Consider the following 27,893-nt stretch of genomic DNA (forward strand, 5'->3'; position numbering starts at 1 on the left):
AGCAATTCTGCCAAATTACCCTAGCAACCATGAATTGATTGGAATAAGAAAGTGAAAGGGAGTGATATAAAGTAGCAATAACAATAAATGTGTAGCCTTACAGAGTATTTGTTTTTAGATTGGGTCAGTGACCCCCATTTGAAAGCTGGAAAGAGTCAGACGAAGAAGGCAAATCATTCAACTGCTTCCGAATGCTACAAAATGTACATCAAACCCAAACTCAATTACAAAAATATTTTTATTACTAAAAACTGATTTGCTGTTCATTCTTCATATGAAACTCAAGGAATGTAATTGGAATGATGGATTTCACGAGGTCTGGGAGTTCCCTATTGCTCCTGCTTGTCGTGTTACAGGTCACGGAGCCGGCGCCACACAGCGGAATCCCAGGTTGGAGGCCGAGCTGTCGGGTGTATTCTGACTTCGAGCAGCACAGCGATACCTGTAGCAATAGGACTGAAAGCAAGGAGCAATGAGAGGGTGTGCCGGCCAATCATAGCTGCAGCTGTACAGCTCAGCGTTACCCACTTCCTCATACAGAAATAGATTTTCTTCTTGGAAATGTCAAACTTGTTCTAAACCCCTCAACCCACAAGATCAAGTCATTCAGATAGAAATAAAGAGGGTTATGGAGTTCCAATTACTGCTGTTTGTGCTCTCAGGACAGTAAGGCTCTCGGGGAATCTAACACAAATCGACTTTACCAAAGGAATGGCTGGAGACGTTTAATCAGCAGCGATTAAAGGGGCAGTTAACATTAAAGGAATTATTCAATATAAAAACTGGCCAAATACTGTAGATAGTACGTGCAAAATAAAACGTTTCTAATATAGTTAGCCAAAAATGTAATGTATAAAGGCTGGAGTGATTGGATGTCTAACATAATAGCCAGAACACTACTTCCTGCTTTTCAGCTCTCTTGGTTTCCACTGATTGGTTACCAGGCAGTAACCAATCAGTGACCTGATGGGGGCCACATGGATCATAACTGTTGCTTTTGAATCTGAGCTGCATGCTAAGGATCAATTGCAAACTCACTGAACAGTTATGACCCACATGGCTCCCCTTCAAGTCACTGACTTACTCAGAGTTAGAGAGCTGAAAAGCAGGAAGTAGTGTTCTGGCTATTTATGTTACACATCCAGTCACTCCAGCCTTTATACATTACATTTTTGGCTAACTATATATATATATATATATATATATATATATATATATATATATATATATATATATATATATATATATATCATTTTATTTTGCTCATACAATCTATTTATCCAGTTTTTATTTTTACACTGAATGGTTCCTTTATAATGAATGATAAACACTATATCCAGCGCAGAAGGTGTACTTTTCAGCTTAGATAGAGTAAAAAAAAAAAAAAAAAATGGCTGCTCTGGTTACTAGTTACTGGTTACTAGGGTCCAAATAACCCCAGCAACCATGCAGTGGTTTGAATGAGAGACTGGAATATGAATAGGAGACGGCTGAATAGAAAGATGAGTAACAAAAAGTGGCAATAGCAATACATCTGTAGCTTTACAGTATTTGTTTTATATGGGGTCAGTGACCCCCTGTTCGAAAGCTGGAAAGATTCAGAAGTCAAACAATTTGAAAAAGTTCCTGCCGTCTGCAGGTGGTGCTGCTATTTCAAACTCACTATATTAGCAGTGTAAAAACTGAAATGTAAATTGCAAACATATTCAGAAGAGTGCCCCGAGCTGAGGCTGCTATTATTTATCATCCATCCTGTCATTCACTTGGGACCCTCAGTGTAAGGACAACTGAAAACACCAATGAACTTATAATATATATTTTTTTAAATAAAAAGGAGCAGATGGTGCAGGTTATTATTACTTTCCAAATCAATCAGTCCTATTTGGCATTAAATTATCCCAGTAGGGAGCTTCATTAACCTTTATTCCCTCAGAAGCATTTGCTGCCCCAATGCTCATTTATAAAATATATTTTAGGAGATTTCTTAAAATAAAAGTTTATATCATCCAATATACCGGTTTTTGGTCAGTGCTTTGGATTTACTGCAGAATCTGTGAAGGTTATAAATCCAGCAGTTTTACTCTAGCGAACTCTCTTTCCAGTGGACATCTCTACTGTAGGGGGAAGCCGTTCGGGAGATTGACGCCCCAAAGAAGAGACTATTAGTCTCCCCGAATTGCCAGGTGTGCCCTTACCCTAAAGTGGACAAATGGGGGAGGGGAAGGAAATTCTTGTGATGTTGTTCTGCTCAGAAAATGAATTTAATGAGCCGAGAAGAATCATCTTGGGTTTATCTGGTCAGTTGTAAGCCGAGCTTGTAAGAGAATTACCCTTTGGGAATGAGCGAATTTTTTCACAGAGTTTCGCCTCAGAAATGACGCCCATAGACTCCACTGGGAGAAAAAAAAAAAATGTTAGGCGTCAAAAAAAAAAAATTGTCGCCCGTAGACTTTAAATGCATTGCGGCGGTGAATTTTTGGAGAAGCGAAACGGGTCAAATTCGTCCATCCTTACTCACAATTTCTTAGCAACCGTGTCCAGTTAGCAGGAATAAACTACAGGTAGGGGGGGATGCCCTCAATCCTCTATTTCAAGATTCAGCTGAATACCTAACAGAATCCAAACCCTAATTTGCATATGTAAATTGGGGGGGGGAGAGAACTGCATGCGCAGCACAGGGTTAAGACATTTTTCAATTCCTCGTTTGTGTGATGAAAAGTCACGTGATTTTTTTTGAGTCAGATTTGGTTTGACCGAATCCTGCTGAAAAAAGCCAAATCTTGGCTGAATCCGGAACTCAATCCTGGATTTGGTGCTTCCCTATCTACAGTTAGTACTGCCGTTTTAAATTCATTTTGCCGGCTGCATAAATACTGTGAAATGCAAAAACACTATGATCAGTCAGTGGTATAACTAGATACAGGTATGGGACCTGTTATCCAGAATGCTCCGGACCTGGGGTTTTCCAGATAATGGATCTTTCTGTAATTTGGATTTTCATACCTTAAGTCTACTAAAAAATTATGTAAACATTAAACAAACCCCATAAGCAGGTTTTGCTTTCCATAAGGATTATTTATATCTTAGTTGGGATCAAGTACAAGGTACTGTTTTATTATTACAGAGAAAAAGGAAATCATTTTAAAGAAATTTGGATTATTTGAATTAAATGAAGTGTATGGGAGAAGGCCATTCCATAACTTGGAACTTTCTGGGTGACAGGTTTCCGGATGACGGATCCCCTACCTGTATTATTGGGCCCAGCAGCAAATTATTTTTCAGGATCCCAAAATGTCTAGAGCTTGACTTATTTTACCAATATTTATTGAAATTGTATATGAATTAGGGCCTCGTGGGACCTGTATACTTCCTGGGCCTCCCTGTAGCCGCAGGGTTAGCTTTCTCTATACTTACGCCGCTGACTATGATTATTTTACATTCATTTATTTGGAGGGCTTACCTTGCCTTTAAAAAGATATGTAAAACCTTTAAATACGTTCATGTAAAATTGATCAGTGGTACTCTAAGCACATTTCTTTTGTTATTTTTCCAAGATATGAAGGGGAAAATCTGCTAATATAATGAATTTTGCTACAACAGTGCTACACCTACAGCTTCTGACTGTATTCCAGTCTAGGAACTTAAAATATGAGGGCTGTTCCGATATTGATGATGATGAATAAGTCTTCTTTCTTCCTCGACAGGGCTACAGTCTGAAACTGACCAGCAGGTGGCCCTGTTGTAACAAATTCATATAAATAGTCTATAGAACTCAGATCAATTTTCTACTTTAACTTATTTTAAAGGTTTACCTATCCTGTTTTTTTTCTTTACCAAGCATATCTAATAGTGGAAACACACTAAACATCTGAAATTGCCCTTGCAGAAGATGAGACTCTCCTCTTGTCTAAAAGCTGCAGTACTATCAGAGCTATAATTCTACAGACAGAGATGCAAGTACATTCGGAGGAACGGCTATACTAGTTTACCTCCATCCCATTCAGTTTGGAAATGGGTGCTGGGGTTAATTTAACAATGCAACCTGCTTTCATGAACTGCAACTTTCCTCATCCTCAGCAGCTGTAGTTCAAGCTCTGGGCCGTGTGACATCCCATGTTAAGCTCTTTGTCTGTCGGAGCAATTGAACAGTATCAGACTGGAAGAGAGCTGATGTAGTCATTTTCCTATTGGGGCAGGAATAGAAATGAAGCAGGGTAGTGATTAAAAAGCTAAAATTAACTGCGCGCTGTCAGATGATCTGCAAGTCGGCACAAGAATGTCTTCTATAGGAGCTCCCCGGGGCTGTGCTGTGTACTGTCATTTATCTGTCTCCTCACACATCTCCCCATCTTGTGTTTACTTCCCAATGTTCCAAAGAGGAAATTGCTGCTGCCTCACTAAATTACAGGCATGAATGATAGAGATGCACAGCAAACAATATAGCTGGACCATTACCCAGTTACACTTGTTATTTTAAAGGGGTTAATTATCAAAGGTCGAATTTTACAACTCGAACGGTTTCTAATTTAAGAAAAGACTCGAATGGAAAAAAAAAACTAAATTCAGGGAGTTCGGGGTTAACAACCAGAAAAAAAAAAACCTTTTTCGCTCATGTTTTCGAGTGAAACCTACTGAATAAAACTGGAACATCACGAAGGCTGTTAACATCTTCACATGGTTCCAGGGACCTCTGCCATTGACTCCTACATGACCTCGACAGGTTTTACATGGTGTACTTTGGATTTTAGCTCTTTCCAGGGTCAGTGTATAAGAATCATCTTTTTTTAACATTTTGTGACCCAAAAATAACCTTGAAAACATGGAAAATACAACTCGATCCTTAATCGCAGGCGCGGAATCCAAGGCCTATCGATTGCGCAGAATCCAAAGTCTATCTATGCGACTAAACCAAAATCCTATCCAAAAAAGCCTATCCAAATCCAACAGCCTATCCAAATCCAAAAGCCTATCCAAAAAAGCCTATTCAAATCCAAAAGCCTTTTGTTGACCAGCAGTTTTCAGCTCTTCAGAGAAATACATAGGGTATTGCATGGTAAATGGACGACCAGCTCAGAAGTAACCCCCAAAAATTCACTTTAGAATTATCTAACCAGTGAGTACATGCAATCATCATTAAAATGATGTATTAATAAATGGATGGTTCACCTTTAGTATATTATAAAATGGCTAACTTTAAGCCTTCATTTTTTTTAAAGCTTTTGAATTATTTGCCTTCTTCTTCTGACTCTTTCCAGCTTTCAAATGGGGGTCACTGACCCGATCTAAAAACAAATGCTCTGTAAGGCTACAAAATGTATTGTTATTGCTATCGTATTACTCATTTTTCTCTTCAGGCCTCTCCTATTCACATTACAGTCTCTCATTCAAATCAACACATTGTTGCTAGGGTAATTTGGATCTAGCAACCAGATTGCTGAAATTGCAAACTGGAGAGCTGCTGAATAAAAAGCTAAATAACTCAAAAACCACAAATAATAAAAAATGAAAACCAATTGCAAATTGTCTCAGAATATCACTCTCTACATCATACCAAAAGTTAATTTAAAGGTGAACTACCCCTTTAAAGATATATTCAACTCACTGTAGCACCTATATCAAATACAACCATGATATACACCCTGATAGAGTTTTGCAGCGGGTCGGGTACTTGCAGGTCACCCTCAAAAACCTGCGGTATCCTGCGGGTTGCAGGTAGAAGTTTTGGGAACGGGTATAGACGTGGGTCAGTGGTTCTCCGGGTTTGCGGGTCTTCTCAATAGAGAGTTATACTCCTTTTTTTTCTGATCACGCCTACTTCTAATGATGTCACTTCCGGTTTACAACGTCAGCACTTCCTGTTTTTCGATGGTCAGCGGGCCGCGGATAAGGTACTTGCGGTTTGGGTAGCGGGTGCAAGCGGGTAAGTATGTGGGTTGCAGGTCCGGGTTTAACAAATTGGTTCCGCGCAGGACGCTACACCCTGATACACATTACTTGACCAGACTCCCTTATACTCTTGCCTCTGCTTTATCTGTTCCATATTGTTCCCTACTACTATATAGGATCAAAGCAATAGGTACATTAGGATCCCCAAGTCCTTTTTTTAAATCACACGAAAATCTAACAATCATTGCGACATCTGGGCATGCAGAGATAAAGCAGATGTAAGGTTCAACTATCAAAAGGAGTATAGATTTTTTTTTTCCTCCCGTTGATGGAATTAGAACCACACATGAGCGATTTCTGAGCTTGTTGCTTGTGGACAGATGCATGGGTAAGCCCTCCCCCCTCCTTTGCATTATCCACTTCAATGAATGCCATTTCATTTCTACTGTAATAAACATTAGGGTCAGTGCTGCAGGAACACAGTCCAAATCCTTCCAGTTGTTTTGACAAGCTCTCATTTTGGATAAGCACAGGAAACCATTAAGATTTAGCTTTAGCATGTTGGTTTGTAGTAAATGATAGGTATGGGGATACATTTGAATATTTCAGTCGTGCGATTTCAATCTACAACCCCCAGCATCCAAAGCATTTTGCATGGTTCTTCACAACAGCTCCGTGATATCCAGTAGGATTGGTCAGTTGATACTCACCTCATGGCACATGTAGGAGCCTCCTTTCTTCACTCTATCATTTCCCGTAGAAGGTCCTTTCTGCAAAGTGAAACACAGCTAGTATAGCAACTCAGTTATCCCAGTCAATGGCCTAAATTTGACAATATTTCTTTGAAATTAAACTATATATTTACAAATAAAGAGACACACAAATAAATTTGCAAGGTTTGTACTTGGAAATGAATACAGAACCAATTAAATCTATTCTAACTTCCAGAATGCTTTTCAGCTGGTTTACATTTGGCCCAGGCTCGTTACTGGGGTATATTTCCAAGCCTGATGTCAAGGACAGTTAAAGGGGACCAGTCACCCAAAATAATTATTCCAAATCCTATTTTATCACAAAATGAACTTTTTATTACACTATATAAATTATTTGAATCTTGTTTCCTTCAGTCTGGGAATTCATATTATAGCAAGCAGGCAGGAGCCATTTTGTGGACATTGTTATTAAGGCAAGCCTTGTATCATCTCAGAATCTTGTTTGTGCTCCAGAATGGGGGACCCAATGTCCATCCCCATGCCCTGGCTACACGATTAAATGGTGAAGAGAACGGGGGAATGTGGGGAGAGCAGTGACATCCAGCAAGTGCTGAATGGAAAGTGAAAGTAATTGTCTGCCCCGCCTCTATGCCTAAGGCATAGAGGAGGGGCAGACAATATTTGATTGACATCTGAGATTTTTAAATGAGCTTACAACAGCTATCAATGCTTTAATAAAAAACAGAAATTGGATTTCATGTTTAATTTGAAAAGGACTTTTCTGACAGATTTTGTGTGTCTGGGTGACAGGTCCACTTTAAGCAGATATGCTGGTTCTACCATAAAAATAAATAAGTAAATAAATAAATGGGTATGAAAAAAAATGGTTTAAACTTTTAATACCAGTGGCTTATGAGTGTGTTGGCATTGGGAGTGTATATTATGTAGCCGAGGTTGAGATAGGGCTAATAACTGTACCAGACAGGGCCGGATAGTCACATCAAAAGCAGCCTGTTCAATTCCAGATTTCTGTACACTGTTGACAGGTTCCCCTGTTTGTTATTTTTACAGACCAGATTTGTGATTTTAAGAGCTTTATGCCCCATTTATGATGGCTGGACACAAAGTCATATGTGACCATCCAAAATGGAGTGTAAAGATGTGCACCTCTTTGAAGAATATTGTGCTGCCTGTGTTTGGCAAAAACCATGAAGGGTTGGGGTGACAAGTGGGCATCCCTTTCGTTTTTGCACTTAGCATTACCCAAGAGGTTAGAGTTTATAGGCATTGGCCTTTGTGCTCCATAACAGAGTGCAATGTGCGTATTCAGGAGGGGTACTCTAGGGTGGTCCATGAGCATCTACTTGAACCCCCCTATCATTCATGTCATTAAGACACGCATGGTAGGAGGGACCAATGGATTCAAGCCACGGGGGTGCCTTGTACTTATTGACTGCCTATGGTAGTTGTTAAAGGAACAGTAACCTCAAAAAATGAAAGGGTTTTAAATACAGGGATGCACCGAATCCAGGATTCGGCCTTTTTCAGCAGGATTCGAATGAATCCTTCTGCCTGGCCGAACCGAATTTGCATATGCAAATTAGGGGTGGGGAGGGAAATCACGTGACTGTCACAAAACAAGGAAGTAAAATATGTTTCCCCCCTTCCCACCCCTAATTTGCATATGCAAATTAGGATCCAGTTCGGTATTCGGCCGAATCTTTCGCAAAGGATTCGGGGGTTCGGCTGAATCCAAAATAGTGGATTCTGTGCATCCCTATTTAAATATATAATGCAGTGTTGCCCTGCACTGGTAAAACTGGTGTGTTTGCTTCAGAAACACTACTATTGTTTATATAAATAAGATGCTGTGTAGCAATGGGGCAGCCATTCAAAGGAGAAAAGGCTCAGGTTACACAGCAGATAAGCTCTGTAGAACATAATGGTGTTATCTGTTATCCACTATTTAACCTGTGCCATATAGACTTTTTTTCAATTTATTAAGCCATTACTACACAGCATCTTGTTTAACAATAGTAATTTAACTATAGTAGTGTTTCTGAAACAAACGGATCCGTTTTACCAGTGCAGGGCAATATTTCATGATATTTTCATTACTTTAAAACACTTTCATGTTTTGTCCTGGATTCTATAAAGTGTGCAAAGCTCCAGATGCACTGAAGTCGTATGCCCCATGGGATTAATATGCGAGGTCCCTTTTATGTTGGAATTAACCGATTTCCAAGTCTTAAAATAGTCAACAACTAAACTGAATGAATGGCTGCTGTTACGTTCTACTGTTTCTTTTCTGGGTTATTTTTAATGGCAGGTTATATGAGCTATATGAGCTACAAGTAACATTTGCGGCAGGTAATCTGGGCAAGTAACAATGCCCCCGCGGAACTGAAAAGGTTAAGGAAATCTAAGGACAAAAGGAGAAGGCTTTATGCAGCTGCTGGCAATAGCTCTGAATAGAGATTGCACAGTATGAGGAAATGAGGGGGCAGAGAGGATTCTCAACAATAATTAGTGATTCAGACACATTGTTTCTACGGCTCCCACACAAAGAATGGTTTAAAGAGCCTTTTAAAAAAAAAAAAAAAAAAGTCTCCATTGTACCAACCTAAAACCCTGAGCCCTGTGGAAGTCTTCATTTTCTCAGGATAGAAGCACAGATGAGAGCAAACATTTGATACCAAGGGCTGTTAAAAGGCCACATCATAAGGGAAGTGACTGTAGATGTTATCATTCTCAAGGCTGCACAGACTTAACTCTATGAAGGGAATGATATCCTTTCACACTGGCATTATTGTGGCAATGGAAACCATTCTTTCTACAGTAGAATACTCACCGGGTTGTGAACCTCATCTGCTGTATGATGAGTGTCCCACCAATCAGATGTCCACTCCCAAGCATTTCCCACCATGTTATATAGACCATAACCATTGGCTGGGAAAGCAGTTACCTGCAGAGAGAATATAAATCTTGAGTCCCTGATCACACATACTATTTTAGGCAGTTATGATCAAGGCTATAAACCAAATACCTTTCGGCTACACTGAAGAATAGAAGGGAGAAATTGCAGGCCGAGTCAATCGCTTGCATCAGTGCTACTAGTTAAAAGAAACAAAGGATCTGTGGCACTTCCTGCCATTAAAAATGGAGAGATCAGAGCATTCTGAGTGCCACAAACATACCCTGGTCAAGTCATTTCATGACTGCCCCTTCTAATCCTGTCTGGGAGTTTCAGTTTAACAGTTGAAGGAGAAGGAAAGCTACCAAGTCAGTTTATTGCCAATAGATTAGCCACAACTGTGCAAGCTATAACGCTTAGAATGATTTCCCATACCTCAGTAAACGGCTCTAGACACGGTCTCTGTTTGTTTAGGATAGCAGCTGCCATATTGGTGTGACATCACTTCCTGCCTGGGTCTCTCCCTGCTCACTCATAGCTCTGGGCTCAGATTACAACAGGGAAGGGGAAAGAAGAGCAAACTGAGCATGCTCAAGCCCTAGCCCTGGAGGTTTAAGCTGAAAACAGGAAGTCTGATACAGAAGCCCATGTGTACACAATAGAATGAAAGAAATGCGGTGTTTCTTTTGACGGAGGACTCTGAGCAGCATTACTTTGAAGTTTTACTGGTGTATTCATATAAACCTTTCTGATAAAGCTTACTTAGTTTTAACCTTTAACTTTTCCTTCAATGGGATGGACATATAAAAATACAAAGGCACCACAAAGCCTATTTTGCTCTGGGTCCTGCCACAGTTAGAGACCTGCTCAGAAAGTGAGCAAAGTAAAAGAAACTGTAGATTATTTGGTTTTCTGTCAAAGTGTGTAGTACTAAGTCAACATGGATTATAAATAAGAGAATAGTCAGTAAATAGGGGTAGCAAACCAGGCTGGGATGAGTGTCAGTAGAATATGGCTAATGGAGTTATACATATTACATGTATGGATTGTTCCTTCCCAATATCCCTTCACTTACATATAGGTAAGCACTATGTCTGCACTATGCAATTTTAGTTTGTATAACTTGCTCTTCCAGTCAGAAATCTGTTGGCAGGCTGGGGGGCTAAGATGGCCCACGGATGGTCCTACAGCTGACTAGGCCCCAATATAGCACAGGTAAAAACCAAAGCTGCATACCAACAATAAAAACCAGGAGTAATTTATGCATAATAAGATAAAACCTCCTTAAATGAGATCTAAACCCTTCAAATATATGGCTAGAAATGCTATATTGTATATACTGTACTTGTTGATTGGTTCAGCATCTCTATAGTAGTAATGATCCAGGACTTCAAAGTTATCAGAGGAGTTTCCCATCTTGGATTTTGTGTCAGCGACCTGCACATGCTCAGTGTGCTTTGAGCAGTTGTTGAGAAGCTAAGCTTAGGGATTGTCCCAAATCGTCAAGTAGAAAATTAGGTTCGTCTGTCATATAATCTGATGCTTAAAGTCTCGGTAAGTGACAGTAGCACAGAGCATGTGCAGTGAATCAGCAGAAAAGAAGATGGGGAGCTACTGGGGCATCTTTGGAGACACAGATCTTTACTGCTAAAGGGCTGTGGCTGCCTTGGGCTGGTACTTAAACCCAAAACATAATGTACAACATTTGTGCCCTACTTCTTTAGTTAAGCTTTTGTTCTTCTTTAACTGAACAGGTGCCAGCACCATAAAGGTATAAAGAGTCCACTGGCTCAGGACAGAGCATATTTGCATAATAAGTCACTTACAGGTGAAGTCTGCACATAACCATCCTCTCCAGTGTTTTGGGTTGGAAAATCCCCCTGCCAGACATTCGCATAATGTTGTCCCTTTGGTTCCAGCTTGTTCCCCCATGGAAAAATCCTTTCAAAATTATAGTAGGGGAAGCAGATCAGAATACAGTGACAAGCACTTATTTTGTGACCGACAGCCCTACTGCACATACTCTAGGTTTCCCCTTCCTCTTTCCACATGAACAGTTATTTCTGATAATTACATTTACCATTCTAGTCCAATGTCTTTCCAAAAAGATGATTAAATGCCTTACATGTATTGCTTGTTTGCACCTTTCGGTTGTTATGGAAACTACTGTGCGCAAAAAATATATTTTTAGGTTATCAGAAATCTGCCGAGTCAGTAAGTGACGCATCTTCAGATGAGAATCCAGAAGGATATGTTACTGGGAGACAATTAGCCTCTAATCATCATGGTTTGTTAGATGCATATGACATTGGTGGAAACAACGGCTTTATTTAGTTTTGAACTAGACTTGTCTGTGCATAGAATAATTTTAGGGCAAGCATTATTAATACATGGGACCATACTGTGAAACACAGCTCTCCATAATCATATCAATATAAAGGAGGCCATACATTCCATCCGGAACAGAAGGAAGCGAAAAAAAGCTGTGGCTACTCTTTACTTCCTCATTACATATCTGCAGAGAAGGAAGTGGATAGTAGGCACATCTTTTCACTTCCTGGTGTTCAGGTCATATGAGGGTTTTTTGGGGATTGCACAAACATAGCAACATAAAGGAGACCATACTATTGCCATCTGTTCGGCCTGCAGGCCAATCAGTCAGATTCTGTGTATAGCAACCTTTATATTATCTGTGACAATATTAGGCAAAGCAAGCATATCATACTGACTCATGAAACCTCCTCAACTAACAAACTAACCCAGTGATCCCCAGCCTAGAAGCTCATGAGTGACATGTTGCTCCCAATGAGCTCAATGCCGGTGCTTATTTTTAAATTTCTGTCTTGGGGGCAAGTTTTGGTTGCATAAAAAACAGGTGTACTGCCAAACAGAGCCTCAATGTAGGTTGGCAATCCACATAGGGGCTACTTAATGGCCAATCACAGCCCTTATTTGGCATTCCAGGAACATTTTCATGCTTGTGTTGCTCCTCAACTCCTTTTACTTCTGAATGTTGCTCGTGGGTTCTAAAGGTTGGGGATCCCTGAACTAACCATGGTAGGAAAAATTGGTCAGGAAAAAAAAAACAACCAGAACACATACATGTTGTGGACTGGAACCTATGCCGTATCATTTTTAAGGACTTCATGGCAGATAGCTGGTAAACGCCTATCCTCAATTTTCCATTAAAAGTCACCTGTTCTCAAGTCCCCCGCGGCAGGCGTATTCCCACTCAGCTTCAGTTGGAAGGCGTTTACCTGCCCAGATGCAGAAAGCAGAAGCATCATTCCAGGAAACATGGAGAATGGGATGATCCATCCTGTAACAGAAGAAGATAAGAAATGTTACAGTCGTCTAGTCACCGATGACAATTGTATGTATGGAATAGTGATTACAATGGAATTCTGGGAAAACACTGTACCTGTTTAAGATGTTAGAGTCAGGCCCTTCAGGGTGTCTCCAATCAGCACCTTTCACTGGAAGCCACCAGGGCGCAGCAGCAACCTAAGGAGAAAGATTTTGTCAACGTCTACCCTACAAAGGCCTCTCAGGTGTTAAAGGGGCCTAGTCACAATTGCTCGCGATCACGTGACATCAGGAGTGAGATGCCCTTCGGCTCAAACTGTCAAACTGTCATGCCTGAATGTTCACTACAGGCCTGAAATGCATTTCTCTCATTTCTGTCGGAGCAAAGTGAATCACGCACCCAAATATTTCCATTATAAGTGACAGCTGTGCCATATTTAGCACACCCAGCCAACTTGTGAATACGACTGTGTAGGAAAGGTTTATAGTCATTCATTTCCAGGATGCAATGTATTTCAGCACAGCCACTGCAAAAGGGTTAAAGTGGACCTGTCACCTACATATAAAAAACTGCATAATGAAAGTCCTTTCCAAATTAAATATGGAACCCCAAAATTTTTTTTCATTAAAACATCCATACCTGTTATAAAGGCGTTTAAATATCTAAACTGTCAATCAAATATTACCTGCCCCGCCTCTATGCCCGTGGCATAGAGGAGGGGCAGTCAATTACTTTCACTTTCCATTCAGCACTTCCTAGATGTCACTGCTCTCCTCACATTCCCCCTTCCCTCCTCAGGCTCTATAATTGTGTACGGAACTGCACATGGACATTAGGTCCCTCATTCTGGTTCATACACAAGATTTTGGGGTGATACACAATTTTCCTTAATAACTGTGTCCGCAAAATGGCAGCTGCCTGCTTGCTGTGATTGTATAATTCCAAAACAGAAGGAAGCAAAATTTAAATAATAAATACAGTGTAAGTAAAGTTTATTTTGCTCAACTAACATGATAGAAAAGAATTTGAAATTATTTCTTAGGGTGACAGGTCCCCTTTAACACTCCACTCTTTCTTACATTTCCCATCAGAATACCGGTCTGATAATTGCTTTGCATCCAATTAGCACAAATGATAATTAGCGGAGAGATGTGGGCCACGTATTTTGAGCTCAGCTTGTGGCCAATGAACGTGAGAAGATTCAGTGAAATGGTAAGGGACAGTGCTGTCAGATGCCATGGTGCAAGACAAGAGTCGGAAGAAAGGTCTGTATTTACAGTAAATCTATAGCAGGCTTTCTCTCAACCAAGCTATGAGTAAAGTATTTCATGCTAGCAAGATGCAAAATGACATTGCCAACCACAAGCTAAATAGCTTTATATAAGGTGGTGTTGATGCACAGCTTGTTTTACCCATCAGTAGATTTCTCTGATCCTTTGTTAGTTCAGCAGTAACATGTATTGCGATCCACGTGTTTCCACGTGCAAGGCATCAAAATGTACCCCATTCATTTCTAAAGGAATCACCTGCACTGGTACACCCACCACAGAAATGTGGGTGGCGATTCTAGCCATTCCAACAAACCCAGAGCATATATTTAAGAAACAAAAATAAAAACGTAAAACATATTTGTATTGAGAGTCTCTATCCATGCGGCCCGTCCTTAACCTTTTCTTAACCTTCCTTACGTTGGGTCCCCAGTGTTTGCCTCTCATCCTATGGCCCAGTTTCTTAACCTTGGGTCCCCAGTATTTTCTTCTAGAAATATTTCTTAATCTTGGGTCCCCAGTTTTTGCCTCTATGCCTATGGCCCTGTTTCTTAACCATGGGTCCCCAGTATCTGCCTCTATCCCTATGGCCCCGTTTCTTAAGCTTGGGTCCCCAGTGTCTGCCTCTATCTTTATGGCCCTGTTTATTAAGCTTGGGTCCCCAGTGTTTGCCTCTATCCCTATGGCCCTGTTTATTAAGCTTGGGTCCCCAGTGTTTGCCTCTATCCTTATGGCCCGGTTTCTTAAGCTTGGGTCCCCATTGTTTGCCTCTATCCCTATGGCCGTTTCTTAACCATGGGTTCCAAGTGTTTGCCTCTATCCCTATGGTCCTGTTTCTTAACCTTGGGTTCCCGGTATTTTCCTCTAGCCATATTTCTTAATCTTGGGTTCCCAGTGTTTGCCTCCATCACTATGGTCCTGTTTCTTAACCTTGGGTCCCCAGTATTTTCCTCTAGCCATATTTCTTAATCTTGGGTCCCCAGTGTTTGCCTCTATCCCTATGGCCCCGTTTCTTAACCTTGAGTCCCCAGTGTTTGCCTTTATCCCTATGGCCCTGTCTCTTGGGTCCCTAGATGCCGCTGGAGAACAAACATAAAATAAAGGTTGACGATTGTATAGATTTGTTAAGGTTACATGATTACAAAGCGGCAAAGGTGAAACCATCTATTTAAAAAATCAGATTAACGTCCACAAATTGATTTGCTTAGTGATGCCATTATTTAGAGTTTGTCCATTGTCAATATCTGCCCCCAAAATGGCAATGTCCATACTCCGGCTAGCCACCTGCTCAGATTAACGTCCACAAATTGATTTGCTTAGTGATGCCATTAATTAGAGTTTGTCCATGGTCAATATCTGCCCCCAAAATGGCAATGTCCATACTCAGGCTAGCCACCTGCCCCACTGAATGATGATGCTTTTCCATGAATCCATCAGAAACCCCCTCCCACAGTTTCCCTTCAGTCTCTTCCACCAGAGACTTAACAGAAGAACCATGTGGTTGATTAATATATTAAAACAGAGTTTTATTTAATTAGTACAGGTAAATTAGGTTATGCTTTAATGATCTATAGGGATAAAGAGCCAATGTCAGACTCTTAATAATAATTCTTTGATTTCAGGCTATATACAGATTTTATTACATAATATAATTATTGTGCAACAAAGCTTTTGCCAGTTTTAACAGTCACAGAATAACATCACTGCGTAAAGCACCAATTATAGGGAAAGATGGTATTCAATACGCCTGGTTCTGCACCCGGACTGACACAGACAGACCTGTCAGTATTATAATAGGAAACACACAGCGGCTGGCAGAAAAGAGATTCACCTTGAAGTGTCTCATGATACATATAAATAAATGGATGCTTTATTGAAAAACCGGATGTTGCTACAAAGGATAGAATAGAAACACAATCCTGCTGTCATGGCAGCCAGGGGATGTAAAGGAGGGCTTCATATTCAGAGAGCTTTTTATAAAGGGCAGCAGAACAATGGCCATACTACACAGAGTAATCATCAATAAAACCTAAAAATATCTAAAAAGCCCCTGATTTCCGACTACAGTAGACAGGAGGCAGATGCATGATTCACTATACAGTCTTGGGACAGGAATGGCAACATCAATTAGCGACGCATGACCACAGCTCTGGAGTTGGGAGTCGCCAAAAATGTACCGACTCCGAATAACTTTAAATACAAGCAGTGAAAATAATCAAATCAGATTTAAGAACTTCTATGAAGGAGGATATGGCAGAAGCAATTTTTGGATAATATTTAACAGCTATTCTACAGCTATATGCCGGGTTCAATTAATATATAGTAGTTTTAGGTTTTCCAATAGTTTTTGCTTTATGTAGTTTAACTTTGATTTTGGTTTAGAATAACCAAAGGATGTGGTTTATATTTTTGAGCTTTGTCAGTGATAAAATGGCTGGTAGGTTGCTTTCTGTCAACATGGATAATATATTAGTATATTAAAGGCACAGTAACACCAAAAAATTAAAGCATTTTAAAGTAATTAACAAATAATATATATATGTTAGCATGCACTAGTAAAAGCTGTGTGTGTTTGCACAGGTTAAATAACATTTAAAACACCATTGTATTGGACAGGACTTATCGGTTTTGTGCAAAAACATAACTTGTGTCTTTTTTCCCCATGGCTACACAGCAGCTTGTTTATATAAACTATAGTAGGCTTTTTGAAGTAAACAAGCTAGTTTTAGCACAGCAACAGTACATTATATTTTAATTATTTTGATACACTTTCAGTTTTTGTTGTTACTGTTCCTTTAAAAACAGAGGAGTTGGAGGTACCATAAAATGAAGAGTCGGGGGTCAAAGGATTTATGTACCGACTGCACAGCCCTGAACATGAAACCTCCCAGTCCTGGCCGCAACACCGCCCCAACATCCAACATTCTTGATCTATACCTGCGTATAAAAGGACTTTGAAAGTGCTGTCAGCCAATGCAAGTTCCTAAGTGGTTCTTGCATGGTTTGCTATTTTTGCAATCAAGGGTCAGGGCACACGCTCTGATTTGGGGAGATTAGTCACCCGGCGACAAATCTTCTACTCTTCAGGGCGACTATTCTACCCGTACTGCCTTCCGGAGGCGATTTACACTCTAGACAGCCTGAGGCAGTTCAAGGAGATTAGTCGCCCCGAAGAAGAGAAAATTTGTCGCCGGACGACTAATCTCCCCAAATCTGAGCGTGTTCCCTGACCCCATTGAATGGCACTCGGAACGCTTCGGTTTCCGAAGTTGCCCGAAGTTTCCTCGTGAGGCAACTTCAGAAAACGAAGCGCTCTGAGTGCTTTCCCGCCAATTTACATTCTAGCCGGCGAGATGCAGTTCGAGGAGATTAGTCGCCCCAAAGAAGAGGAGAGTTGTCAACGGACAACTAATCTCCCCAAATCTGAGCGTGTGCCCTGACCCCATTGGATGGTACTTGGAGCGCTTCGTTTTCCGAAGTCGCCCCAAGTTGCCTTGTGAGGCAACTTCGGGCGACTTCAGAAAACGAAGTGCTCCGAGTGCCATCCCGCATCGATTTACATTCTAGCTGGCGAGAGGCAGTTCGGGGAGATTAGTCGCCCCGAAGAGGAGATTTATTGTCGGGCGACTAATCTCCCCGAATCAGAACGTGTGCCCTGACCCTTAAACTACAAACAGGCTAATACAAATACAGGTATGGGATTAATCAGAATTATTAGGACATAGTTATTTTGATCACTATGCTCTACTATAAAAAAAAAAAAAAAACAGTATAGTTTGCTTAATATATACAAAAGATTGTACACACAGGTATGGGATCTATTGTCGCAGAAACCCATCATCCAAACACCTTCAGAACACGGAAATTTCGCACAGAGTTCATTTTAAAGGAGAGCTAAAGCCTGAAGGCTAAAGGCAGACGTCTGGTTCATCTGTCATAGAAGCTGATGCTACAGGGCTGATTATTAAACGATAATGCAGACTACACTGGTTTCTGAGCTGCCTTGTGATGCGAATTTGATTACAGGTATGGGATCCGTTATCCAGAACCCCGTTATCCAGAAAGATCTGAATTACAAAGAGGACATCTCCAATAGACTCCATTATAATCGAATAATCCGAATTTTTAAAATGTATTTTCTCTGTAATAATAAAACAATACCTTGTACTTGATCCCAACTGAGATATAATTAATCCTAATGCTATGGACTCCGCGGAACCGCCGCGGTTTCAGTGCGGTTTTTAGAAAAAGCCCAATACGTAAATACCCTAGCTGGTTCGAGTTTAGGCTGTGGCGCTTCCACTAGCGTATTTACGAAGTGACGAACGGCGGTTCTCCACATGTTTGTCCATAGCCTTATTGGAAGCAAAACCAGTTAACCAGTTAATTGGATTTATTTAAGGTTTACCTTATTTTCTAGTAGACTTAAGGTATGAAGATCAAAATTATGCCAGAATACAGCAAATCTGTACTACTCTGCATTGCACCATGATAGATATATTATACCATGTATTTCTATTATATATCATGAGTTGGTCCCTAAGTTAGGATAACTGACAGAAGCAGAGACATGGCGTTGTGATTCAGAGAAAGAGAAAATGGGGAGCTATTAGAGGCATCTTCAGAGATCTCACCACAAACCCAGCAGAAACACAGATTTTATATTTGCAAATGTACAGACGTTTATGCTTTAGCAACTTCTCTATATACATTAAACTTGAAGCTGCATTATTTAGACTTAGTAGTTATTCTGTCTTACTTGAATTATCTACTTTGTGTTCTTATGTCCAGAACAAGTCCCGGTTGCTATCACAAAACCAACGGAACAGTACATTAATAAAGTAAACTCACAGCTTGATGGATGGTGCTTTTCACTTCTTCAGTTATCAATCCCTCAAATACAAACGAGTCACCAAAAGTTTCCGCCTGTAAACGAGATAAGCAAGAATTAGCTGACCAACGATTCCATGATAGCATGGCAAGATTAGTTTCTTTGTTTTTGGGAACACTGGCTGCAAGAAAGCTGCCCCCCTGTAGCAGAACTAGAGGTATGCGTTGAACTGAAGTTTTTTAACCTTGTTATTTAAAAAAAGGGGAATGTTAATAACTGCAAATGATGACAAGCAGGCGATTGAGCAGGCAAATCTCTGCCACTTTAGATGTGGTGGATAATTAGGGTTGCCACCTTTTCTGGAAAAAAATACCGGCCTTCCTATATATTTACCTTTTTTCCCTATTAATAACAATGAGATCAACCATCATTTTTACCGGCCAGCCCTGTAAATTACCAGCCAGGCCGGTAAAATACCAGCCAGGCCGGTAAAATACAGGGCAGGTGGCAACCCTATGGATAATATCACCTGAATCCAATATTTGGGGAAGGGAGGAGGTTCTTTACAGTCTTTATTCATTGGCTCTTAAAGGAGCATGGCTTACCAAAAATCAGGTGCTGTCTTCCAAGGATGAGGAGTGCCCTTCACAGTGAATTTTGTAGTTAGCATATTGTAAATGAGTAGATTGTGTCTGAACTGTACATGCTTTCTAAGTTATAATGTTTCAGTTTGAGTCCAGCAGACATAACTTTTCCACTTGTAAACAAAAAAATGTACCTTCTTCATATTCCAACTTTTTTGCTTAGCCTCTATGGACAAAATTAATAGGTTACACTTAGGGGGTTATTTACTAAACTCCGAATGCAAAAATCACAAAAAATTTGTGATTTTTTTTTTTTTTTAATAAAATCTAACTTTTAAATAATCACAAATATTTCGGAATTTATAAAACCCAGAGGATGGAAAAATCAGAATCTGAAAATCCGGTATCTCAGACCTGTCGAGGTTGCATATAAGTCAATGGGAGAGAAGTCCCAATGATTTTTTGATGTGCACTGGGTTTTGTGCAATACCCCAAATTTTTCTGAGTTTTCGGGTAAAAAAACCCGAGCAGATTTTCGCAGAAAATATGGAGATAAATTCAGACTTTGATAAATAACCCCCTAAGTAATTCTGCCTCAATGATATATTCAACTCCAATTTGAATTGGTTGCATATGCATTAAAAGCAACGGTTTTGAGGTCTTTGTTCCAATAATTGTTAAAGCCTGTAAATTTCCTATTACTTAAGAACAGCATATTTGGCTAAAAGGGTTTAAAAGCGTGTGTGTGTTTAAAGGGGTGGTTCACCTTTAAGTTAACTTTTGGTATAAAATGACCAGTTCTAAGCAACTTTTCAATTGCTCGTCATTATATGTTTTTTTGTAGTTTTTGAATTACTTGCCATTTTCTTCTCACTCTTTCCAGCTTTCAAATGGGGGTCGCGTGCCCTATCTGTACGGCGACAAATGTATTGTTATTGCTACTTTTTATTACTCATCTCTCTATTCAGGCACCTTCTGTTCATTTTCCAGTCTCTAATTCAGGGATCCCCAACCTTTTGAACCCTTGAGCAACATTCAGAAGTAAAAGGAGTTGGGGAGCAACACAAGCATGAAAAATGTTCTTGGGGTGTCAAATAAGGGCTGTGATTGGCCATTTAGTAGCCCCATGTGGATTGTCAACCTACATTGAGACTCTGTATGGCAGTGCACCTGGTTTTTATACAACCAAAACTTGCCTTCAAGACTGGAATTCAAAAATAAGCTCCTGCTTTGAGGCCACTAGGAGCAACATCCAAGGGGTTGGAAAGCAACATGTTGCTCACAAGCTACTGGTTGGGGATCACTGCTCTAATTGAAAGTAATACATGGTTGCTAGGGTAATTTAGAACCTAGCAACCAGGTTGCCGAAATTGCAAACTGGAGAGCTGCTGAATAAAAAGCTAAATAACTCAAAAAGGGGGTTGGAAAGCAACATGTTGCTCACAAGCTACTGGTTGGGGATCACCGCTCTAATTGAAAGTAATACATGGTTGCTAGGATAATTTAGAACCTAGCAACCAGGTTGCCGAAATTGCAAACTGGAGAGCTGCTGAATAAAAAGCTAAATAACTCAAAAACCACAAATGCTAAAAAATGAAAACCAATTGAAAAATATCAAAATATCCCTCTCTACATCATACTTAAAGTTAAGTCAAAGGTGAACAACCCGTATTAGCTGCAATATCCTCACCTCTGTTACATGGCCTGTCGCTTTCACAAACTTTTCAAACTCTGAGTTGCTAACTTCATACATATCCATGTAGAAAGAATCCAGGTGAACCTTGCGAGCAGGACTCTCCCCATCTTGCGGTATACCGGGCTCATCGGTACCCATAGTGAACACCCCTGAGGGAATTAGAACCATCTAGTTGGAGAAAGAGAGAGATTGTCGTTTTGCATACACATTTTTTCAGAAAACAATAAAAGCAAATAGCTTGCTAACAGTTATTCCAATCCCAGGGCCCTAAAAATCAACCTCCCTTCTAGAACCAAGGCACTTCTTTATATCTGCCCAGTTCACAAAGATACAACCAAAGTGAGAAATAAATATAAAGCATAATTGGCTACATTAAAATTTTTACTAAGATAAAAATACTCATTTTTCTGTCTTCTGAAAAGGAGTAGCCATTTCTGGTTAAAGATCAGCAATATATGCACCAGCACTTTTACATCATTCAGATAAAAATCCCATTCAATACTGTGTTATGACGTTTATTAAAGGAAAACTATACCCCCCATACAATGTAGGTCTCTATAAAAATATATTGCATAAAACAGCTCATATGTAAAACCCGCTGCATGCAAATACATTTTCAGAATAATCTACTTTTTTAGTAGTATGTGCCATTGGGTAATCCTAAATAGAAAATTGCCATTTTAAAAAATAAGGGCCGCCCCCTGGGATCGTAGGATTCACAGTGCACACAAACATAGTAACAAACTATACTTGTTAGGTCACATGAGCCAATTGACAGACAGAGTTGTGTCTTTTGTTTCCACACTTCTTCCTGTTACAGTTAGAGATGCAGTATTTCTGGTCAGGTGATCTCTGAGCAACACACAGACCATCACAAAATGGTGGTTCAAGGTAAGAGATGTAAACGGGCAATATTTACTTAAATATATATTCCAGTTTGGTAAGATTGTTTAATAAGACACTTAATTTAAAATTAACTGTTGCTTAAGTATTTATTTTGAGGGTATAGTTTTCCTTTAAGAGATGAATGAGACCTAACCATAGTGAACAGTTTGTAGGTCATTTTTATAAGTTACACTTTTTGGTGCAGGACTCAAAGGCAAAGCACCTCTTAAGAAAACTGACATCAAATAAAGAATAAAAAAAACTCTGTGTACTGTGCTTTAATATGGCCTGGTTTGTTTAAAGGATAAGTAAACCTTTAAAATAAGAGTGTAAAATTGATGAGGGGGCTATTCTAAGCACTTTTGTAATGTATTATTTATTTTGTTTTTATTCCAAGATATTAAGGGATATGTGTACTGTTACTATAAATGAATTTTATTGCAACAGCGCCATCTGCTGGTCAGTTTCTGACCACCAAGTAGTCAAGGAAGTTGTCAGGGGAAAGAAAGAGGCTGCTCTGCTTAGGAAAAAAATAGAAACCTTTCTCAAACCTTTCCTAAGCAAAAAAACATCAGAGCAGCCTCTTTCTTCCTCCTGACAACTTCCTTGACTACTTGGTGGTCAGAAACTGACCAGCAGATGGCGCTGTTGTCACACAATTCATTCATATTAACAGTACATGTATCCCTTAGTATCTTGGAATAAAAACAAAATAAATAATGAATGTAAATTACAAAAGTGCTTAGAATAGCACTCTCATCAATTTTACACACTTATTTAAAAAGGTTTACTTATCCTTTAACATCTAATGGATCTGGTTACAGCTGTAGTTAAAACGAATAATTCTTCTACAAATTTAACACAATGACCTAAGCAGATTTGTACAATGGACTTCTTTATAAACATAAAAAACAAGAACCATCTTTCATATATGTGTCACACTGAACTCTGATCTTTCTCTAATAAATCCCACTATCTCACAAAAAAATGTCACCTATGCAATATTATTTCAAGAAGACTTGAACTGCTGTGCTTTCCTAATGTATGTGCTACATTGCTGTGAAGTCAGAGTCGTTATTCTGCCAATCCACTAGCCACAGTTTATTAATATATGTTGTCTTTATGTTAACTGCTTAAAGGGATTATGTCATGATGTTTATGGTGTAGTTTTTATTTCTAAATTACACTTCAAATAATTCACTACCATATAAAATTTCATTCCTGAACCAGCAAGTGTATTTTTTTGTAATATTGATGCATAAGCAGCCATCTAGGTCATTTTGCCTGGTCATGTGCTTTCAGAAAGAGCCAACACTTTAGGATGGAACTGCTTTCTGGCAGGCTGTTGTTTCTCCAACTCAATGTAACTGAAGGATTTGCAGTGGGACCTAAGTTTTTACTATTTAGTGCTACCAGGCAGCTGTTATCTTGCATCAGGAAGCTGAAATGGGGCTGGACATGTTGTCAGTTTCCCAGGAGCCCACAGTCATGTGATAACAACAGTCACTCTTTACTGCAAATTTGAGTGATCTCACCCCCTACCTCCCCCCCCAGCAGCCTAAAGCTGGCCATAGACGCAAAGATCTGATCGTATGAATCCTCGATTCGTATGATTTTCAGACCGTGTGTGGAGAGTCCCGACATTTTTCATCCCATGGAGATCGGTCGTTTGGTCGATCGGCCACGTTAAAAGATTTCTGTCGGCTGCCTAAAATATCTCTGCTTGCATTGCCGATCATACAATTTTTAGTGGGAGACTGTCACTAGCTTTTGTCGGACATAACTTTCGTACGATTGCTGTAGGGGCAGAACATCGGCTGATCTGTTCTTTTTCTACTTTATTTGATCTGAAAGGTTAGTGGCGGGTCTGGAGATGGGGAAGTCCGATCGTTCGAGGATTCCAACGTTGGGATCTTTGCATCTATGGCCAGCTTTAGGCTGCTGGGGAGGGGGAGTGGGTTAGATCACTCACATTTGCAGTAAAGAGTGACTGAAGTTTGCCAGAGAACAAGTCACATAACTGTGGGCTCCTGGGAAACTGACAATATGTCCAGCCCCATGTCAGATTTCAAAATTAACTCTTTTGAAAAATGGATTTTAGTGCAAAAGACTGCTGGAGCAACACTATTAACTGATGTGTTTTGAAAAAAACCATGTTTTCCCATGACAGTATCCTTTTAACTGTAACACTACACAGTCATTTTAACAGAACAAGACAGAAAAATGTGTATAATGAACTCAATGGTGTGTCACTGCTTCCTTCGAGGGTAGTCTAGCCACCCACTAAAATTGCCTAAAAATAATGATCTAATTAACTTCTTCTCTGGTCTCAGCATACCAAGCCTGTTGAGTCATCATTCCAAGTAAGTATTTCTGCACATGACATCTGTATCTATCCTACGCACAGATAGGTTCATATGAATATACCCATTTTTCCACCATCTACTGTGCCATTTGTACTGTTTGCAGCATATGTGCCAATAAATATGCTTCAGCTTTACAGTTGTAAGTTGAGGTTGAAAAACAAAAGGCACCTTCAACATTTTGCTTATGCTAAACTTCTACGCAATACGAAAAAAGCTAAATAAAAACGTCAACTGGCTTTGTAATGCAATCCAGCTCCTGGATCAATTTTGTACTAAGAATGATAATATATCAGTAACCTTATGTTTCCACATTTGCTAAAATGGGATACAGCCCTGAAATTAGAACCAACTCAGTGAGAGATAGGTCAATGTGAGAGAGAATTTCAGAACTTCACAGCAGTGATCTAATAGGATCTCCAGAACATTAAGCTCCCCATAGATGCGACGATTCTTCTTGCCGAATGACCGATTTTAGGGAAGCTCGACCAATCCTTCGAAATTATCGTGCGGTTAGTGGTATTCGAACGATCGTACATCTTACAATTTTTCGGCCGACATCTGTAGTTATACCCCCTCTCACTTTGTTTATTTAAGACTAGTCTTATAGGAGATGCATAAAAACCAAATGTACTGCCAAACAGAGCCTTCTGTAGGCTGCCAGTCCACATAGGGACTACCAAATAGCCAATCACAGCCCACATTTTACACCACTTTTTCCCTCCCAAGTCTTTTTACATCTGAATGCTGTTCACGGGTAAAAAAAAGTTGGTGACCCTCAAGATAGCCCATGATTAACATAAGGGTTTTACCAATCGGACAACTTTACGGCAATACCCCATTTAGGCAAAATCTCCTCCTGGGTTTTTATTTTAAACACCTAAAAGGAACTACGTATGTCCAGGTTCAGCATCCCATTGCATCCAATAAGAGGTTTGCTTTTAAAGGAAAACTATACTGCCAAATTGAATACTTAAGCAACAGATGGTTTATATCAAACAAAGTGGCATATTAAAGAATCTTACCAAACTGGAATAGATATCTGTAAATATTGCCCTTTTACATCTCTTACCTTGAACCACCATTCTGTGATGGTCTCTGGGCTGACTCGGAGATCAGCTGACCAGAAATACTGCAGCTCTCACTGTAAAGGGAAGAAGTGTGGACGCAAAAGACAGAACTCTATCTGTTAATTGGCTCATGTGACCTAACATGTTTGGTTTGTTTGTTTTTCTTTGTGAGCACCGTGAATCGTAGGAACCCAAGGGGCGGCCCTTATTTTTTAAAATGGCAGTTATCTATTTATGATTTCCCAATGGCACATACTACTAAAAAGGTATATTATGATGGAAATGGTTTATTTACATGAAGCAGGGTTTTACACATGAGCTGTTTTAATCAATATATTTTTATAGAGACCTACATTGTTTGGGGGGGGCAGGGGCGATTCTAGCCATTATACAGTCTGAGGCGGCCTTCTTTTGCCGCCCCTCACAACGGCACTCACCTTTAGAGCGCCGGAGAGGGCAGGGGCGGTCCATGTGCGGAATTGCACTCTGCATTAGAAGAGCTGAATTTCCGGGTTGAAAACCAGAAATTCGGCTCTTAGTCACCAGGAGCGGCATTTTTGCCGCCCTTGGCAACCAGGGGAGGTGCTGTCGTCTGAGGCGAGTAGCTCAACTCGCCTCATTGGTGGAGCGCCCCTGGGGGGGTATAGTTTTCATTTATGCATGTGACCATTCTCATAGCATCCCTTCCAATCTCCAACTGTTCACAAAAGTCAGGGCTGGATTTACATAGCGGGCACCCCTAGGCCAGCTGACGTTCATTGCCCCCTCACCCCCTCCCTTTTATTAGTGCAAATTTTCATCATCGAGACAGGAGCAATGGGGATTGGCGCACGGGAAATTTAAAAAAAAGGATTGTATCTCTTGCACATCTCCAGTGTTTCTGAACCAATGTGGGTGTGGTTGGGCAGCATTACACCCTATAAAATTCTGCCACCCTAGGCCCGGGCCTTGGTGGCCTTTCCACAAATCCGGGCCTGACAAAAGTAACATTTCAAGTCTGCTATAATTCCATTATAACATGCCATGGGGGATGTCACAGAGGTGCGGCGGTGGTTACCTATAGCAACCAATCAGCAGGTAGTGCTACATAGAAGCTTTAGTGACGTCCATGCTTAGCTTTGACATCACCAGATGGGCACGATCAGACACACGTATATAAGGTAATTAATCGCTGTAGGTTACTTACTAGACCTTGGGAAACTTGTACATTTCTCCCACCCCCATGTGAATGGTTTGTTTCTCTATTCAGATCCCTAGGCTGTGCCCGTCAATCCATTTTTCCCACAAGCCTCAGTCCTATGTACCTGACAGACCAATGCTAATTCCCATTCTGCCTTTTTTATCTCGGACTCACCTGCTCCCGTCCCTGTGTCTCTTTCTTTGTAGGCTCCGGCTCATTGGCCTCCCGCGAGTATTTGAAAGATGCCCCTCTGTGCGAATTCTCCGACCCTCCTCCATGTGCGTGACCCCCTCGGCTGGTATCGCCGCACCCGCACCCGGCTAAAACCCTCCCTGGTCCCAACAGTGACAGCAACAAAACTAATAACAGGAGAGTGGAGCTGCCTGACAGACAGGACGCCGCCATGTTTAGTGGGTCATGTGACGAATCACCTGACCTTCCAAGTTCTATAGTTAGGCGATAGTGTATGTTGTGTCACACTGACAGTATTCCACCAGGGCAGCGTCATGTTCAACTTTCTAGTTCTAGTGGGCATTTTATTTAACCTCCCGGGGGAGGGGCCTTCATGGAGGTGGAGTTTACTGAAAATAACGACTCAATAGAAAAATCACACAATATATGTACTTTTCCCTCACAAGCAGGGGCGATCCTGGCCCCTCCGCTGCCTGAGGCAGCAGCAGTTGCTGCTGCCCCCCCTCCCCCGGAAATTCGCTCTCAAAGTACCAGGAGCAGCAATTTTGCTGCCCCTGGTACCTAGTGGGGCGCTGCCGCCTGAGGCGACAGCCTCAACTCGCCTCATTGGCGAAGCACCCCTGCTCACAAGCATCCCCAGCCAAAGGTTATATTTATCAAAAAGTGAAGTTAGAGATGGTCACAGTCCTCCAGAGTGAAATTCCGCCACTCTCCATTCATTTCTATGGGATTTTTTAAAAGTATCACTATGTGAAAGTGAACGTTCATCCTTTGATAAATACGCCTTTCAAAGTCCCATAGAAATGAATATATTTGTCTTTTTTCCCTATTAATAACAATGGGATCAACCAACATTTTTACCGGCCAGGCGGTAAAATACCGGCCGGGTGGCAACCCAACGCCTAGGCGGCAACCCTATCTAGAGGACTGTGGTGATCTGTAACTTCACTTTTTGATAAATATACCCCCCAAGTTTCTTTTCAGCCCAAAAACCAGTCATCATA

The 27,893-nt window shown here is 40.5% G+C and overlaps 1 protein-coding gene across 2 annotated transcripts; it reads right to left on the bottom strand.

The window, feature by feature from the left end:
* Positions 1-220: 220 nt before the first annotated feature.
* sumf1.L (sulfatase modifying factor 1 L homeolog) lies at positions 221-27,210 on the bottom strand. Of its 2 annotated transcripts, XR_001935389.2 has the most exons (10): positions 26,872-27,210; positions 21,194-21,367; positions 18,940-19,014; positions 12,935-13,017; positions 12,710-12,832; positions 11,340-11,454; positions 9,451-9,564; positions 6,597-6,656; positions 3,990-4,184; positions 356-456 (listed from the first exon to the last, which is right to left on the bottom strand). XR_001935389.2 is itself a non-coding variant. In XM_018259008.2 (9 exons), exons 1-9 carry the CDS (start codon positions 27,100-27,102, stop codon positions 358-360), a joined length of 1,074 nt encoding a protein of 357 aa, XP_018114497.1. In that variant the 5' UTR covers positions 27,103-27,209; the 3' UTR covers positions 221-357. The 2 variants fall into 2 exon arrangements, 1 of the variants encoding a protein (XP_018114497.1); XM_018259008.2 differs by lacking the exon at positions 3,990-4,184 and having other exon boundaries at positions 221-456; positions 26,872-27,209.
* Between the last annotated feature and the right edge of the window lie 683 nt (positions 27,211-27,893).

This window comes from Xenopus laevis, chromosome 4L (genome assembly GCF_017654675.1).
Source record: "Xenopus laevis strain J_2021 chromosome 4L, Xenopus_laevis_v10.1, whole genome shotgun sequence".
Classification (NCBI taxonomy): domain Eukaryota; kingdom Metazoa; phylum Chordata; class Amphibia; order Anura; family Pipidae; genus Xenopus; species Xenopus laevis.

Coding starts and splice junctions, on each gene's coding strand:
- sumf1.L (XM_018259008.2), bottom strand. CDS start 27,102: ATGGCGGCGTCCTGTCTGTCAGGCAGCTCCACTCTCCTGTTATTAGTT. Junction 21,368..26,871: donor AGACACAGGGACGGGAGCAG/GTGAGTCCGAGA, acceptor TTCTCCAACTAG/ATGGTTCTAATTCCCTCAGG. Junction 19,015..21,193: donor CGACAGGCCATGTAACAGAG/GTGAGGATATTG, acceptor TCTCGTTTACAG/GCGGAAACTTTTGGTGACTC.